Source organism: Heterodontus francisci, chromosome 8 (assembly GCF_036365525.1).
Source record: "Heterodontus francisci isolate sHetFra1 chromosome 8, sHetFra1.hap1, whole genome shotgun sequence".
Lineage (NCBI taxonomy): Eukaryota > Metazoa > Chordata > Chondrichthyes > Heterodontiformes > Heterodontidae > Heterodontus > Heterodontus francisci.
Genome location: NC_090378.1, coordinates 98,751,346 through 98,766,937, shown reverse-complemented (window position 1 = coordinate 98,766,937; position 15,592 = coordinate 98,751,346). Strand labels below are relative to the sequence as shown.

Sequence of the window (15,592 nt, the reverse complement as noted above, 5' to 3'; positions counted from 1 at the left end):
GATCTTTACAGTAACACTTGGTATTGCTTGAATGCTCTTTAGAGTTCTTGTTAAGTTTCTTTAATGAGGGGTTGACTTGGTTCAGGACCTCATCTCCTTTGTGAGTGGGGAGGGTTAATTCAACAATGGAGGTGGCAAATCACTTCCCCCTTATACAGTCTGTCCGATATTCCTCGTCATGAATACCCCCGCCAAAGTTGAATTTCACTACCCCATCCACCCCACACCAAAATATCAGCATGAGGTCTATTATTGTGTCCTGCCAAGATAGGTTTTGATGCTGCCACTGATCCAGTAGCCTTTGTTTGGCTTCCCAGATACTATTCTGATGAAATAGGGCCAAAACACTGGACCAATTCCAGGTTCTCACATGTGATGAAACTCAAGCAATCGGCACTGAAAACGGCGAGGGAGAAGTGGGCTGACTATATCCTGGTGAGTGAAATTTCTTTCAGGTTACAGCCTCTTTCAAACCAATCAGAAGTCCTGTTTGCTAATTATTACTTAGGATGGCTAAAAATAATTCCAGCTCAATTGCTTACCACCTCCATTTTTGGTGGAAAATATGGTGAGAAATTCCATAGGTACTTTGATTATTTACGATGTTTGTGTGATATCTCAAATTAATTGGGTTACATCAGGTGAGATTAGTCCGACACCAGATTGTAAACATCAAAATGAAAAGTATTGGGATTACTGTAAATACTGTAATATTTAATTTCCTGTACTAACCACAGGCCTACATTGTAATCTATCAAGCTCTGCTCTGCTGATAGGGTGGGTGGAGGCATGCGTGGAGTACAAAGACTAGCATAGACTTGTTGGGCCGAATGGCCTGTTTCTCAGCTTTAAATTCTATGTAATTCTATCCAATTTTGTTCTGCCTGCCTGAAGTTCTGTTACTCTAGTAGCTCTTCTCAATAAGGTTGCCTTTAGGAGCCATATGAAAGAATGCTATGGTGAGAAGCTAGGTATGTGTGGTATGGCTTTTGTGGTATGTAAGGAACTAATGCAATGTGTCTTATATCTGCACTGATGAGAGTTTGCAGAAGATTAAAGCAAGAGGCTTCTGCCTCTAATAGTGACCCGTGTTCAATCTCTGTGGGCCACAATATTCCCATTGACAGAAACATGCCTGAGGTTAGCACCTTGGCCAAGGAAGGGGCTCACTCGAGAGCGGCCACACCCTCTATGGTAGTCTATAGCTCAGTCAGTCAGCACTGCACGGATGGGAATTATGGACTCCTCCATAGGCAGCCCCAAACAATTCAGGTTGGTTGGTACACTGAAATTGCTTCAGCAACAACCAGGGCCATTCGCTCACATTTTGTTTTGTTCTACCAATTTCAGAAATAGTTAAGTCAATTGTAACATACCCCCTTCCCTCCCCATGCCCCTTCCCATTAGCTGGGATTAACTACTCCAGCCTAGATCAGTTAGGATTGCCAGCCCCCCAGAATTGTCCTGTACTTTTATCTTTCAATTTCTTTGAATGCTTACAATTATTAGTTATAAAAATATTGGAGATGAGGTGTTGGGGGGGAAGAGGGAAGGCTGTTTGACCAACAGTCACGAATCATCCAACCAGCTGATCAGGGTGGTATGCAATGAGGATGAACATGTTGAACAACCAATGGAGGGAGTGTGGGGACGGGGTGGTCGGATGTGCGAGGGTTCTGTAATGATACCTCAAGCCCTAAGATTAGTACATTTGCCTGATATGTATGATTCTGCACTGTGCTGAACATGTAACCTCTCAGCTGTCAGAGGTGCTCTATTTTATCACTAATTTTGACCGATTAATTTTTTCACTTGGTACCAGAAGTTGTAAGGTCAATGTTTAAAAAGAAGACATGCCTGGCAGGCTGGAATTGATATTTTAAAATGATTTGCAACACTTCTGCTGCAAAACAATTTGGAGATAATGTATTCAGGACATTGTACCTTATTGCAGACCTTCCATCAGAACTAAATTGGACATTTTTTTTCTCCAGTTCCTGGTGTGTGGAACAGGATTGGTCAGATTATAAAAGTTTTATATAACTAAACTGGAGGTAACTAATCACTATTACATGGGGGGAAATTAACATCATTAAGTGGCACAAGACAGTCTTCCTTTAATGATAAATGACTGGATGTTTTCCTCAATCTTGTTTCTCTTCCAGTTTGTAGATACAGACAATGTCCTGACAAATGAGCAAACGTTGAATTTGATGATAGCTGAAAACTTGACTGTGGTTGCCCCCATGCTGGACTCTTACACATTGTACTCAAATTTTTGGTGCGGTATGACACCCCAGGTGAGTTGTTTTAAAGCAGCAATCCTAAATCTGGTTATTAGTAGTAGAAATTGTAGATTTAGCAATTTTACAACCAGAAGACAATAAAACACAATGTAAAGACACCATTTATCCCCCTCCCACCTGCCCATTCGAGAATAACTACAGTACTGCATCACCAGGTTAACCATCTTGGAATCAGGGCACTATTGCTATTTGAGGCTACTTTCCAATATTTAACACAGAAGTCAATTCAATGACAAGTCCACACTTCCTACAAACTGAAACTCATTCTTGTGTACTCGAAACCTTTGTTGGCATCATCACAGGATAAGCAGTAAACCTTCTGCCATTACAGTAGGCACTGAAAATATTATGGTCTGTGAACCATATGCTGCAATATATTTTCTGAAATGGCAGAAGACATTATGCATGCAAACCATGTTGGTGTTAAAAAGGATTAATTCACATTCTTTTTAAAAAGTGAAATTCCAGTAAATGAAAATTAATCAAATTACCAGGAAATTGAGCTTAATTCTTACTATTACATTAAAATGGTTTTTCTTGATTCAAAATGGCATTTTGAGATTTAACAAAAAGCAGAAAATGCTGGAAATGCTCAGTAGGTCAAGCAGCATCTGTGGAGAGAGAAACCGAGTTAATGGCTGGGATTTTATCCTGGCGACAGGGGTCTTAATGTCCGGGAAAAAGCAGAAAACCCTGCGTCGCCTCTTCTGTGGGAGGCCCACCGAATCTAGTACCAATTAGGCACTTAAATGGACCACAGTGGGCCTTATACAGGATCTAGGACCCCGGCCATTGAAGTCCCGCCCTCAGCGAGCTTCCGTCCAATTAGAAGCTGACAGTTTTTTTTACTGAGCAGCGTCACCACGCTGCCAATGGAGCACCCACCTGAGGCCCAGGAGCAGTGCTGGACCCAGGCCACAGGCAGGTCGGGGCGGGAGGGGTCTCACAGGGTGGGGGTCATGGGGGAGGTGGGGTGAAGGGGAATTGGCAGTAAGGGCAGGGTGGTGGCTCTCAACAGGCCCCACCCCCCCTCCCAATGCCGGGTCCCTCGTTCAGGCACTCTGCCATTTAATGAGGGACTCCGCCCCACCCCCAACCCCAGAGTCAGGAAGCAGCCCACACACTTCTTCATGCCATGCTTCCCATGCAGTGACGGGGCCGCCTGCCGCACAGCTAATTGCGGTGGTTGCCAAATGAGGCCCTTAATTGTTCATTAATTGCCCAGTTAATATCCTCAATTGACAGGGGGCAGGAAAGCCATTCATTGGTCTTCCTTCCCCGGACATAATCTTGGCAGAGTGGGAAGGTAGCGGGCTCCCCAAACCACCCCCCCCCCCCCCCCCACCATCCCACTCGATTTCAGGCTCTTCCTGCCTCCAAACCCGCTGCGGGGGAGAGTATAAAATTCCCCCCAATGTTTCAAGTCAATGATCTTTCAGCAGAACTCAAAAATCTTTTATATAAGTGGAGGCCTTTGTGCTCTGTGTCCTGGATCTCTGCTGTGACCTGCACAGGTAATGGACTTGTGAGGACAACAAAAGCACTGGGGAGATTTTTCCACATTTAGCCCTAGATTTGGGCAGCTGTGGCTACAGAAATAGGAACATAGGAATAGGAGTAGGCTATTCAGCCCATCGAGCCTGCTCCGCCATTCAATTAGATCAAGCTGATCATCTACATCTATGCCATTTTCCCATGCTATCGCCATATCCCTTGATATCATTACTATCCAGATATCTATCAATCTCTGTCTTGAACATACTCAATGATTGAGTTTCCACAGCCCAACCTCTCACCGTTTAAGAAATACTCTGTCTTTCTGTTTTTTTTCTGGAAAAGTGGATAACTGCACACTTAGTCACACAAAGGTAGGTAGGAAAGTAAGTTGTGAAGAGGACATTAGGAGGCTACAAAGGGATATAGAGCGGTTAGGTAAGTGGGCAAAGACCTGGCAAATGGAGTATAATGTGGGAAAGTGGGAAATTGTCCACTTTGGCAGGAAGAATAAAAAAGAAGCATATTATCTAAATGGTGAGAGACTGTGGAGCTCTGAGATGCAGAGGGATCTTGGTGTCCTAGTGCATAAATCGCAAAAGGTTAGTATGCAGGTACAGCACCTAATTAGGAAAGTTAATAGAATGTCATCGTTTACCGTGAGGGGAATTGAATACAAAAGTAGGGAGGTTTTGCTTCAACTATACAGGGCATTGGTGAGACCATATCTGTAGTATTGCATACAGTACTGGTTTCCTTATTTAAGGAAGGATTTAAATGCTTTGGAGGCAGTACAGAGAAGGTTTACTAGATTGATGCCTGGAATGAGTGGGCTGTCTTACAAGGAAAGATTGGACAGGCGAGGCTTGTATCTGCTGGAATTTAGAAGAGTAAGAGGTGACTTGATTGAAACATATAAGATCCTGAGGGGTCTTGACAAGGTGGATGTGGAAAGGATGTTTCCCCTTGTGGGAGAATCTTGAACTAGGGGTCACTGTTTAAAAATAAGGGGTCGCCCATTTAAGACAGAGATGAGAAGAATTTTTTTTCTCTCAGAGGATCGTAAGTCTTTGGCATTCTCTTCCTCAAAAGGCAGTGGAAGCAAAGTCTTTGAATATTTTTAAGGCAGAGGTAGATAGATTCTTGATAAGCAAGGGGGTGGAAGGTTATCGGGGGTAGGTGGAAATGTAGAGTAATCAGTTTAGCCATGAACTTATTGAATGGCGGACCAGGCTCGAGGGGTCGAGTGGCCTACTCCTGCTCCTAATTCGTATGTTCGTATATTCCATCTGCCATGTTCTTGACCATTCACTTAGCCTGTCCAAGTCCCCTTGAAGCCGCTTTGCATCCTCCTCACAACTTACATTCCCACCTAGCTTTGTGTCATCAGCAAATTTGGAAATATTACATTTGGTCTCTGCATCCAAATCATTTATATAGATTGGGAACAGCTGTGGCCCAAGCACTGATCCTTGCGATACCCCACTAGTAACAGCCTGCCATCCTGAGAATGACCCATTTATTCCTACTCTCTGTTTTCTGTCTGTTAACCAATTCTCAATCCATACCAGTCTATTACCCCAATTCCATCTGCTCTAATTTTGTTTACTAACCTCCTGTGTGGGACCTTATCAAAAGCCTTCTGAAAATCCAAGTACACCACATCTACGGGTACTCCTTCATCTGTGCTACAAGTAATATCCTCAGAAAACCCCAAAAGGTTTGTCAAACATGATTTCCCTTTCATAAATCCATGTTGACTCTGCCCAATCATATCATTATTTTCTAAGTGTCTAGTTATCGCATCCTTGAAAATAGAACCTTACATTTTCCCTACTATTGATGTCAAAGTAACAGGTCTCTAGTTCCCTGTTTTCTCTCTCCCTCCTTTCATAAATAGTGGGGTTACATTTGCTACTTTTCAGTCTGCAGCAACCTTTCCAGAATCTATAGAATTTTGAAAGATAACCATCAATGTATCCACTATCCCTAAAGCCACCTCCTTCAATACTCTGGGATGTAGCTCATCTGGTCCAGGGGATTTATTAACCTTCAAATCAGTTAACCTTTTGAGTACTACCCTTTTATTAATACTAATTTCTTTCAGTTCCTCATTTTCACAAGTCCCTTGGTTCCCTAGTATTTCTGGGAGATTTTCTGTACCTTCCTCCATGAAGACAGACACAAAGAGTGGAATTTTATGCTCTTACCCTATGGCGGGTGTAGAGGGAGCAGAGCATACAATCAGGTGGGATGGTAGTGGGAGGGATACATCGGCATCATCCCGCCTCCACTGCAATTTAGTCTGGGGTGGGAAAGCCTTTAAACGTTGTTTCCGCTCTGCCACCAGTTGAGGCCATTACCTGGGTAACTAATCCCTAATTAAGGGCCTCTTCCTGCCACAGGCGCAATTACCCATACGGTGGGTGGCCCTGTCTCCGCACAGGAGGCACAGCAAGAAAAACCATATGGGCTGCTTCAAAGGTACTTAGTGCCTGAACGAGGGACTCGGCATAGGGAAGAGGGCGGCCCTGCTGAGGGCCACGCCTTGCCCTTGCTGTCGACCCCACAATCCCCACCCCGTGAGACCTCTCCCGCCCTGACCTACCTTGAGCCTGGTTCCAGCGTTGCTCATCAGTGTCTGGTGACTGCAGCTACAGCAGCTGGCGGGCAGCTCTGCAAGGCCAGGCCTTCCTGCGGAGGGGTCCTAAATCATATGGAAGGCTTGCCGCTGTCCAGTTAAGTGCCTGATTAGCACTAAATTCAGCAGACCTTCCGTACAAGAGCTGGCATGGGAATCTCAGCATCGGTTTTCCTCGATTTCAAGACCCTTGCTGCCGGCACAAAATTCCATCCAAAGTAATTGTTTAGTTTCTCTGCCATTTCCCTATTTGCCATTATAAATTCTCCTGTCTCTACCTGTAATGGACTCACATTTAACCTTCCGAATCTTTTCCTTTTCACATACCTAAAGAAGCTTTTACAGTCCACTTTTATGTTTCTCACTATTCTTGCATTCATATTTTCTTTTCCCTTTCTTTATCAGTTTCTTGGTCATTCTTTGCTGGGTTCTAAATTGCTCCCAATTCTTCAGTTTACCACTTTTTCTGGCAACCTTATAAGCCACTTCCTTTGATCCAATGCAATCTTTAATTTCTTTTGTTAGCCACAGTTGATTCATCAATCCTGTGGGTTTTTGAGCCTTAGAGGAATGTATATTTGTTGTAGACCATGTAATATTTCTTTAAATACTAGCCATTGCCAGTCTACTGTCAAATCTTTTAGTGTATTTTCCCAATCTACCATAGCCAACTTGCCACTCATACCTTTATAGTTTCTTTTGTTCAGATTTAAGACCCTAGTTTCAGAATGAACTATATCGCTTTCAAACTTAATGTAAAATTCTATCATATTATGGTCACTATTTCCCAAAGGCTCCTTTATAGCAAGGTTATTAATTAGCCCTTTCTCATTGCATAATACTAAATCTAAAGTAGCCTGATCCCCAGTTGGTTCTTCAGCGTACTGCTCCAGAAACCCATCTTGTGCTCACTCCAGGAATTTATCCTCCACAGCATTAGTGCTGATTAAGTTGACCCAATCTATACCTAAATTGAAGTTGCCCATTTTTACTGTATTACCCATGTTACATGCACCACTAATTCCCTGATTTATACCATGCCCAACATTACCACTACTGTTTGGTGGCCTATAAACAACTCCCATCAATGTTTGCTGCCCCTTGCTGTTTCTTAGCTCCACCTAAATTGACTTTACGTCTTGATCCTTTGATCTAAGATCCTCTTTCACTGATGTGCTGATCTCGTCCGTTATTAAGAGCGTTACCCTACCTCCTTTTCCTTTTTGCCTATCCTTCCTAAATGATGAATATCCTCGCTGACAAAGAGCCAGTGGCGGGATGGCTTGTCAATCGTGTTACATTCTGAACGTGGTTTCACTGAGAGGACACAATTGGGGCTCCAGTTAGCTTTTGAAAAAGTATTTTGATAATTGAGCTGGTAATAGCATTTCCTTTCTGAGTCGTAAGCTCACACACACTTCAGCGTGTCGGCTGTCCACCGTGCCTAACCAAATGATGTGTACCTGATGTAGGGGGGCGGGTGGGGGAGCTGTTTACAAACAAAAGAAAAGCCCCCAAATTGCTGTTAAACCCATACATATATATCCTTTCCTTCATTCTCCGAATGTGGGCATCATAGGCAAGGCTGGTATTTATTGCTCATCTACTAGTTGCCTTGACTGAATGGCTTGCTAGGTCATTTCTGAGGGAAGTTAAGAATCAACCAGGTAGGTGTGCGATTGGAGTCACGTATAGGCCAGTCTGGGTAAGAATTGCAGGCTTCCTTTCCAACAGACATGAGTGAAGGTTTTTAAAGGTCACTTTTACCAATATTTGTTTTTTATTTTCAGGTTTTTTTTTTACATAGTATTACGTAGAAATTTACAACACAGAAACAGGCCAATCAGCTCACCAGCTCTGTGTCAGTGTTTATGCTCCAGATGACTGTTCTCCCACCTTACATTATCTCGCCCTATCAACATATCCTTCTACTCCTTTCTCCTTCGTGTACCTATCTAGTTTCCCCTTAAAGACATCTATGGTAAATTGTCTCAACTACTCCATGTAGTCGCAAATTCCACATTCTCACCAGTCTCTCAGTGAAGAACTTATTGCCATTAGGGCAGTTTTTATTTCTATGGCTGGGTCATTATCACATTGATGTTTGTGGGAGATTGTTGTGAGAAAATTGTCTGCCATATTTCCGTACATTACAACTGTGACTGCACTTCAAAAATGCCCTTAATTGGTGATAAAGTATTTTGGGATGTCCTGAAATTGTGAAAGGTGCTATATAAATGCAAGTTTTTTTTCTTTTCTTAAATAAAGACTGGGATAAGTAGTATACAGAGACAGTCAGAATTTGGGGAGTGTGACCCATTTAGAGGAATCAGCAAACTAATATCAAGTCCTCTTTGACTTCCCTTTTATTTTGTCCTCAAATTACTTTCTTTGCATGAGGTGGTTGATTGGAGGTTGGTGCTTTGTGTCGTTGCATGGCACCACCCCTTAGGTCAGCATTGCAACGTTCCTGCTAAGTGCTGGAGCCAAGGTTCGGGCCATAGCTGGCCATTAATGTCATTCAATGTGCCATCTCTACATTGCACCGTGGCAGCAGTTGTCCTTGCAGCCAATCTGCCTTTGTTGATTGTTAAGACCGAGGCGGGAGGAGTGCATTGTCTTTTCTAGTCCCACTTCTCCACAGGTCACAACATATATTTTTAAATGTTTATCCAGTTACCGACATGGTCAATCATATACTCTACTCTTTATCCCAGAATGAAATACACCAAGCAGGTTTCTTTAATAAACAACAACATTATCAGTTTATTATAAAACAAGATTTATCCAGTAACAAAGCAAAACATTAGCACACAGATTGAAATATGAAAGTTTTCTTTTTACCTTAGCCCCTCACACACACACTCGCACACCGGTTAACCAAAAAATAAAGAGATTTTCTCTGCAGAGCTCTTTTACAAAAAAAAAGAAGAAAAGAATACTTTGGCCAAATACTTGCTAATTCTTGAAGAAAAAAAGAGAAGCTATGGAAGGATGTCTGTTGCCCCTTTTGGTCTGACGTCCAGGTATACGGTGACTGGTCACTGGGATCTTTTCTAGAGTAATACTGCTTCAGTTTTTCTATTTCTTATGCTTGATTCTCTGGTCTTCTCAAAGAGATGGAAAAGGATAAGCTGGTGGTGGCTGCTCTCTGGTTGGCTTATCTCCAACTGCTTTCAAACACTATCGACATTCCAGCTGAACCAAAACAATATCTCAAGTGAAACCAAACAGCAAGTCAAAACCTCTTGACCTTCATAAATTTTGACATGTCACTTCTCTGTAAACATCTTCCCCAGTCACCAAGTTTCTGTTGTTTATTGAGCTGAAAGCACGTAAAAGGTTGTTTTCAAACAAGACCTCTCAGTGACTCTGTAAAAACAAGTCTATGGAGTCTTTTCAACAAAAACAAAGTCCAGCATCTATGAAATCTTCAACCTTCCATTAATCTATTTCCACAATTTAAATATGAATCCTCAGAAAATATATTAAAAAAAAAAACAGAAGCACTTTCAGAACATGACTCAAACCCTGAGAAGGCAGATTCCTACGTTCACTACCAAGTCGGTGTGCCAGAGTCAATCACATGATTGGCTTATGGTCTTATGGTGACTGCCATTAAAAGCATAAAAGACTATGATTGGGATGTTTCTGAGGAAGTAACCAGTGTTATTGTTGGTCAGGCATTCAGATAGCCTTAGTGGTGTCACCCACGCTGCTGTTTCCACATCCTTTGGAAACAGAAACCTTCACCTTTAACAATCATTTGCCGCAGTAGAGTAGGTTTATCTCTGTCTGCCGATGTGAATACATGCTGGTGGAAGCAGAGTATTCCTTGACCTACCTCTTCCAAGCATATCCGATATGTGGGTTCTCATTGGGAATCCCAATGGTGGCAGTCATGGTGCTAGGGGGCAAAGAATGTTGTAAAACAAGTGGCACAAAGACTTATATGAGAACCCAAGTGAGAACAGGAAAAACACAGCCATGTAAAACAAAATGGGTCAAGAATAGGCTGAAGCACAGTTATCTTTATATTTATTCATTGCATATGGGCATTATGCCCATCTGATGCCCTGCAACCCAGAAGTTTGGGAAATAGTGTTTAGGATGGACACCACCCCCCTCCCCACACCTCCACAAATGTAATTTTTAAATGAAGTACCCACCTAAGGGAGGTAAGCACCCACTGCCAATGTCTCCATCTGTCAGAGTGGGGCTTCTCTCCTAGTCATCCATTTTATGCCAATATGGCAGGAAACCAACAGCCAGTTTACCAAATTCCAGTGTCAGTACCTCTGTCTCCAGATCAAGTGCAACAAAGATTAGATGTAAAGCAGAACTTACTTTAGCCTGAACCAATAATGTTGGGGCCAGGAGTAGACCATTCAGCACCTTGAATCTGTTCCACCACCTAAATTAGATTGTGGCTGATCTGTATCTTAACTCCATTTACCCACCTTGGTTCTGTAACACTTCTGTTTTCCATGCCAGCTACTCTTCTTCCTTCTCAAGTCAGTTATTAATCAGAGTGGTAATTAATCTAGTCTCTCACTCAATCGGAGTTGGGTTGAGACTGCACAAGCTCATTTCCCTTTGACCCATATAGCCAGCGAAGTGAGGTATTCACTCCATCAGCCTGAGTTGGATTTAAATCCAGCTTCTAGAAGTGAAAGGGTGGTGTGCTAACCCAGTCCTTCATAGCACGTTCTTACTGAGTTTCTAAAGTCGTTCCTCAGCAGGTTAGTCACTGCACAGATGTTCAAACACACCCAACATTTTGTAACCTTTGTTTATTCCAAGTTGCTGACGAACAAGAACGATTGGCATGTCACAACCAATGCTACTCATCTTTAATCACATTTTCCAGCAGAACCTTTCTCTTTGAGGTTGAAGAAGTGAAAAAACATGAGATTTATAATGTGCATGTCAACCATTTAACATTCTCTGTGGTCAGTCAGCATTTTGGGGCAGCATTGACCAGTCTACATGGATGAAAATCAGCACCAATCCCAGCTTCACCTTTCAATGGGGCGCCTTGTTCCCCTCCTCAGCACCACTCCTGGTTCATACTTCCTGTTGTGCTCCAATGGATTGAAAGTTGTTGTCTGCAGTGGATGGGAATGTCTGCAATATCTTCCATTATGCAAATGGTAAAAGGTTGAACATACCTGAAATTTAAAGTATGACAAGCTCACCACCACTACCCTTCCTGTGCAACCACATACCATGGGCCTAAATTCAGGACTATTTTAAGGGTGTCAGATGTTTCACAATTTCCAAGTAGCATGTATGATTTTAAATATCATGTGCATGTATGTCATGACACGCTTTTTACTATAGCTTTAACAGCCACACTACCCTAGGTTATAGTCCATACAAAGCCATCTGGAAGTGATAATAACCTCAAGGAATAAGGCATACCAAGCTTTGTACCAGTCTCACTCCATCCTCATGGCAATATGAAATTACTGGTGAAGGAATTACAATGATACCCTTAGACCTCAGTGGCAATCATTTTGATCCTTTTTTCATTTTTCAATCAGAGTTCATTTTTGTTTTCTATTTCCAACCAGGGATACTACAGGAGGACTCCTGATTATATTCCAATCCGGGAGTGGCAACGTACCGGTTGTCATCCTGTTCCTATGGTGCATTCAACGTTCCTCATTGACCTGCGTAGGGAAGCTACGAGAAATCTGGCATTCTATCCTCCTCACCCAGACTACACCTGGGCATTTGATGACATCATTGCCTTTGCGTTTTCCTGCAAAGTGGCTGGTAATTATGAACATCTAGCCAATCCTACGCTTTAAGATAAAGGGTCCTTACAAATGTTAAATGTCAAGAATGTTGAACACATAAGTGGCCGCAAATATTTTATGACCAACGTGCTTCATCATAGAATTATCTTTCCAGTAATAATCTGATTCATTAGTGGAAAATGAACAAGTAGAAAATCCGCTAAGTGCCAGTTTGTTTTCCCAGATGACTAACCAGATGTATTAATTTTACTTTTGTGGCTTGTGGTTCTCTTTGTGTTCTGCTTGACCGACAGACATCTTGCTGCGTCCAAGCTAAATAATTACATTAATGTGCAAGTTGCGTGACATGCAACTTCAATTTTTATTTTGCCAATAACAATTACAATAATGAGCTTCTGGGGTGTGGGCGGAAAGTGCAAACAGAGGTGATTGGGAAGATCCAAATTTATTTGGTTCCTCTTCCTCTTCGCAACAACTCTTCTGAGGTATTGTTCCAGGAGGCTTGGCTGCCCCAGTAGTCATTCTTTAGATGCAAACTTGTACAGTGAGCATCAGTACTCTATTAGTTTATGGGGACATCGTGGCTGAACCTGTTCTTGCCCTTACCTGTTGCGCACAAGTGTGCATTTCCCAGATGAAGTCACTAAATAGTGATAAGAAGTGGGAACTCAGTGTGTAAAGCAGGTGAAAGATCTAAGCATGTCAGTTTCCCACCGGGAAGTAAGATTAAAATGATCCCCAATGTCTGATTTTCTACCTCTTTAACCCGGGATTGTCGAATTTAATTGTACAGTCACAATTACTTTGTGGGTTAAGATTTAAAGAAAGAAAAAGACTGCATTTATGTAGCACCTTTCACAATCTCAGTGTGTCCCAAAGTGCTTTACAGCCAATAAAATACTTCTGAAGTGCCAATTGGGAGTTGAACCTGGGGCGTTACTCTCTGTCTGACTCAACCACCAAGTCTCCATTGACAGCACCTCCCAAACCCGTAACTCCCATCACCTAGGACAAATGCAGCAAGTACATGGGAAACCACCACCTCCAAGTCACACACCATTCCGGCTTAGTCATATATCTCTGTTCCTTCATCATCGCTGGGTCAAAGTCCTGGAGCTCCCTACCTAATAGGAGTATCTTCACCTCGTGAATTGCAGCGATTTAATAAGAAGGCCCATCACCACCTTCTCAACTGTAAATGTTGGCCTTGCCAATGAAGCCCAGATCCCAAAAATGAATTTTTAAAAAATCAATGGGTATCAGGTGGGAAGGGGACCAGGCTCGGCTATGAAACTGTGTTGACTGGGTGGCCTGCAGGCACTCACTGTCAGAATTGATATGTGAAGAATGCAGAGCCAAACTTTACAAAAAAATACATTACACTTTATTTATGGATTGTTTGATGCTGGTGCACCAAATGAAAGTCTAACCTTGTGTCAGCACTCATGCAATGATTGGATGAGCTTTCAGCAAATGCCCCCTCCACTCCATCACTCCCCAGCCCCTCCCCCTGCATGAGTGCACAATGTAAAGTTAGCTTTCCTACAATTTGCAGGACAAGCAAATACAACAACAGCTGACTCACTTTTACTCTCCACCACACAACTAATAATGTCTTTGGTTAGTTAGACAAGCAGACATCACCAGGAAAAGGTAACAGGGAAGAAGATAGAAATGGCATTTGATCATTTCTCTGCCCATTCAAAAGTTGGCTAGATATTAGCTGAGCTGTTGTTAATTGATATCTTCAGAAAACTCTTATTTGGAAATGTGGAAATTGAAACTTGGAAGTGTAGACAGACCAACTAGCAATTGATGAATGGAACAAGAGGGAATTTCAAACATGCATAATTTATAAAAGGGTAAATCTCAAAGAGTATGTTAGTTATCTCTCTGTGAAAGTGCTTATTCAGACCACACTGAAGAGAGAAAAAAGCTCTCACCCGGAGATTAATTACCATCTCATCCCAGTTTAAATGGTAATAAAACCTCCAAAATTTTCAATTTTCTAAATACCAACGTGTTATCAATTGTCTCATATCTCACAAACATTCTGAAGTGCAATGAAGCACAAACATTGGAGAAGTGCAGGTAAACAGTGCAAGTCTGAATTCATTTTTCATCTTTTGAAAATGATATTTATTAAATGATGACAAACAATCCATAGGAGAAGAACTTACTGAGTTAGTGCGGAAAGAGCAGGCTTGATATCTGCAGCAGTCACTTTGCTGGTGACTTTCCCAATCTCCTGCTGTAACCTCCACAGAAACTCGGTGGAAACCCCAGAGAACTGGTGTAAACGGTAGTTACGGTGAGACATCAGGAACCCCAGTCTGAGGAGATTCTGCCCTGGTATTGGGGTTGCCAACCCTCTAGGATTATCCTGGAATCTCCAGGATTTGAGGATTATTCTCCAGGACACTGCTGCAAGCAACCTGGAGAAAAATATGGCTTTTTCTTTTTTTTTGAACACTTTTATAAAATGATTGGAGATCATTGCCTGATGAGGTAGTTGGAGGCAGGCTGACCCATGATGAAGCCTTCAGGAATACATTCACCAAAGTGAGCAGCCCATAACTCCAACAAATTTATTGGAATGTTTTGAACATTGCAAAATTAATGAATGGGACTAAAGCATTGGATTTTTATGTCAAAAATTAATTTTTCAGAGCTATTTGATAAAGTTCCTCATATGAATGTGTTGGCATTGTCTAAACGCAGGCATGTTAGTGCCGTACGTTATCGGAATTCTGAGGACATATGCCTTCAGTGCCACTGTGCATTGGTATCTCTGCATAAGGCTGAACTGACTGTCTCCTGCACTCGAAATGCCATAACCTACAAGGCTCCAGGTATCCATACTCACATCCTTCAGCCAGTCTGTGCAAGTCATTAATGAAAGCATCCACCAATTTCACCCGGTTTCTGGACCCTTTTATTAAACTTGGCCCTGTCTAAGATCTTATTGCTTCTTACGTTAAAATACTTATCAAAGGCTTGTAAAACTTCATCAAATTTACAAGAAGCCTCATTGATGCCCTGCCTTGTGATCACATCATCAGCTATTGTACCTATTGAGCACAGCAAAGTGTTTACTCATTCAGCAATCCGGCAATCCAACTTTAGCAGTAGAGAATTCCATCTGGTGGATCCAAGTTTGAATTCTAGACTGATTGTCATGATCTCCAGTCTCCTTTTATTAATTCTCTGCTCACGAGAGGGAGAGTTCATGGAAGCAGAGTGCCGCATTTGGAAAGAGAAGACAGAACTTACTCCTATCACTGACTGAGACCAGTAACAATTCTGCAACCTGCTATCCTCCCACCATGTGAGGAAATGTGTCTGGCAATGGATCCACAGAGGGTGGTAAAACACTCCTGAAATTT

At 42.3% G+C, this 15,592-nt stretch overlaps 1 protein-coding gene across 1 annotated transcript in view; it reads left to right on the top strand.

Annotated features, from left to right (window-relative positions):
- LOC137373055 (procollagen galactosyltransferase 2-like) overlaps window positions 1-15,592 on the top strand; it is a 245,203-nt gene that overhangs the window by 174,959 nt on the left and 54,652 nt on the right. Inside the window, exons 3-5 of the mRNA XM_068037824.1 lie at window positions 318-435; window positions 2,166-2,300; window positions 12,018-12,222. Coding sequence (XP_067893925.1) covers window positions 318-435; window positions 2,166-2,300; window positions 12,018-12,222 — 458 coding nt within the window. The remainder of the gene's footprint in view (window positions 1-317; window positions 436-2,165; window positions 2,301-12,017; window positions 12,223-15,592) is intronic.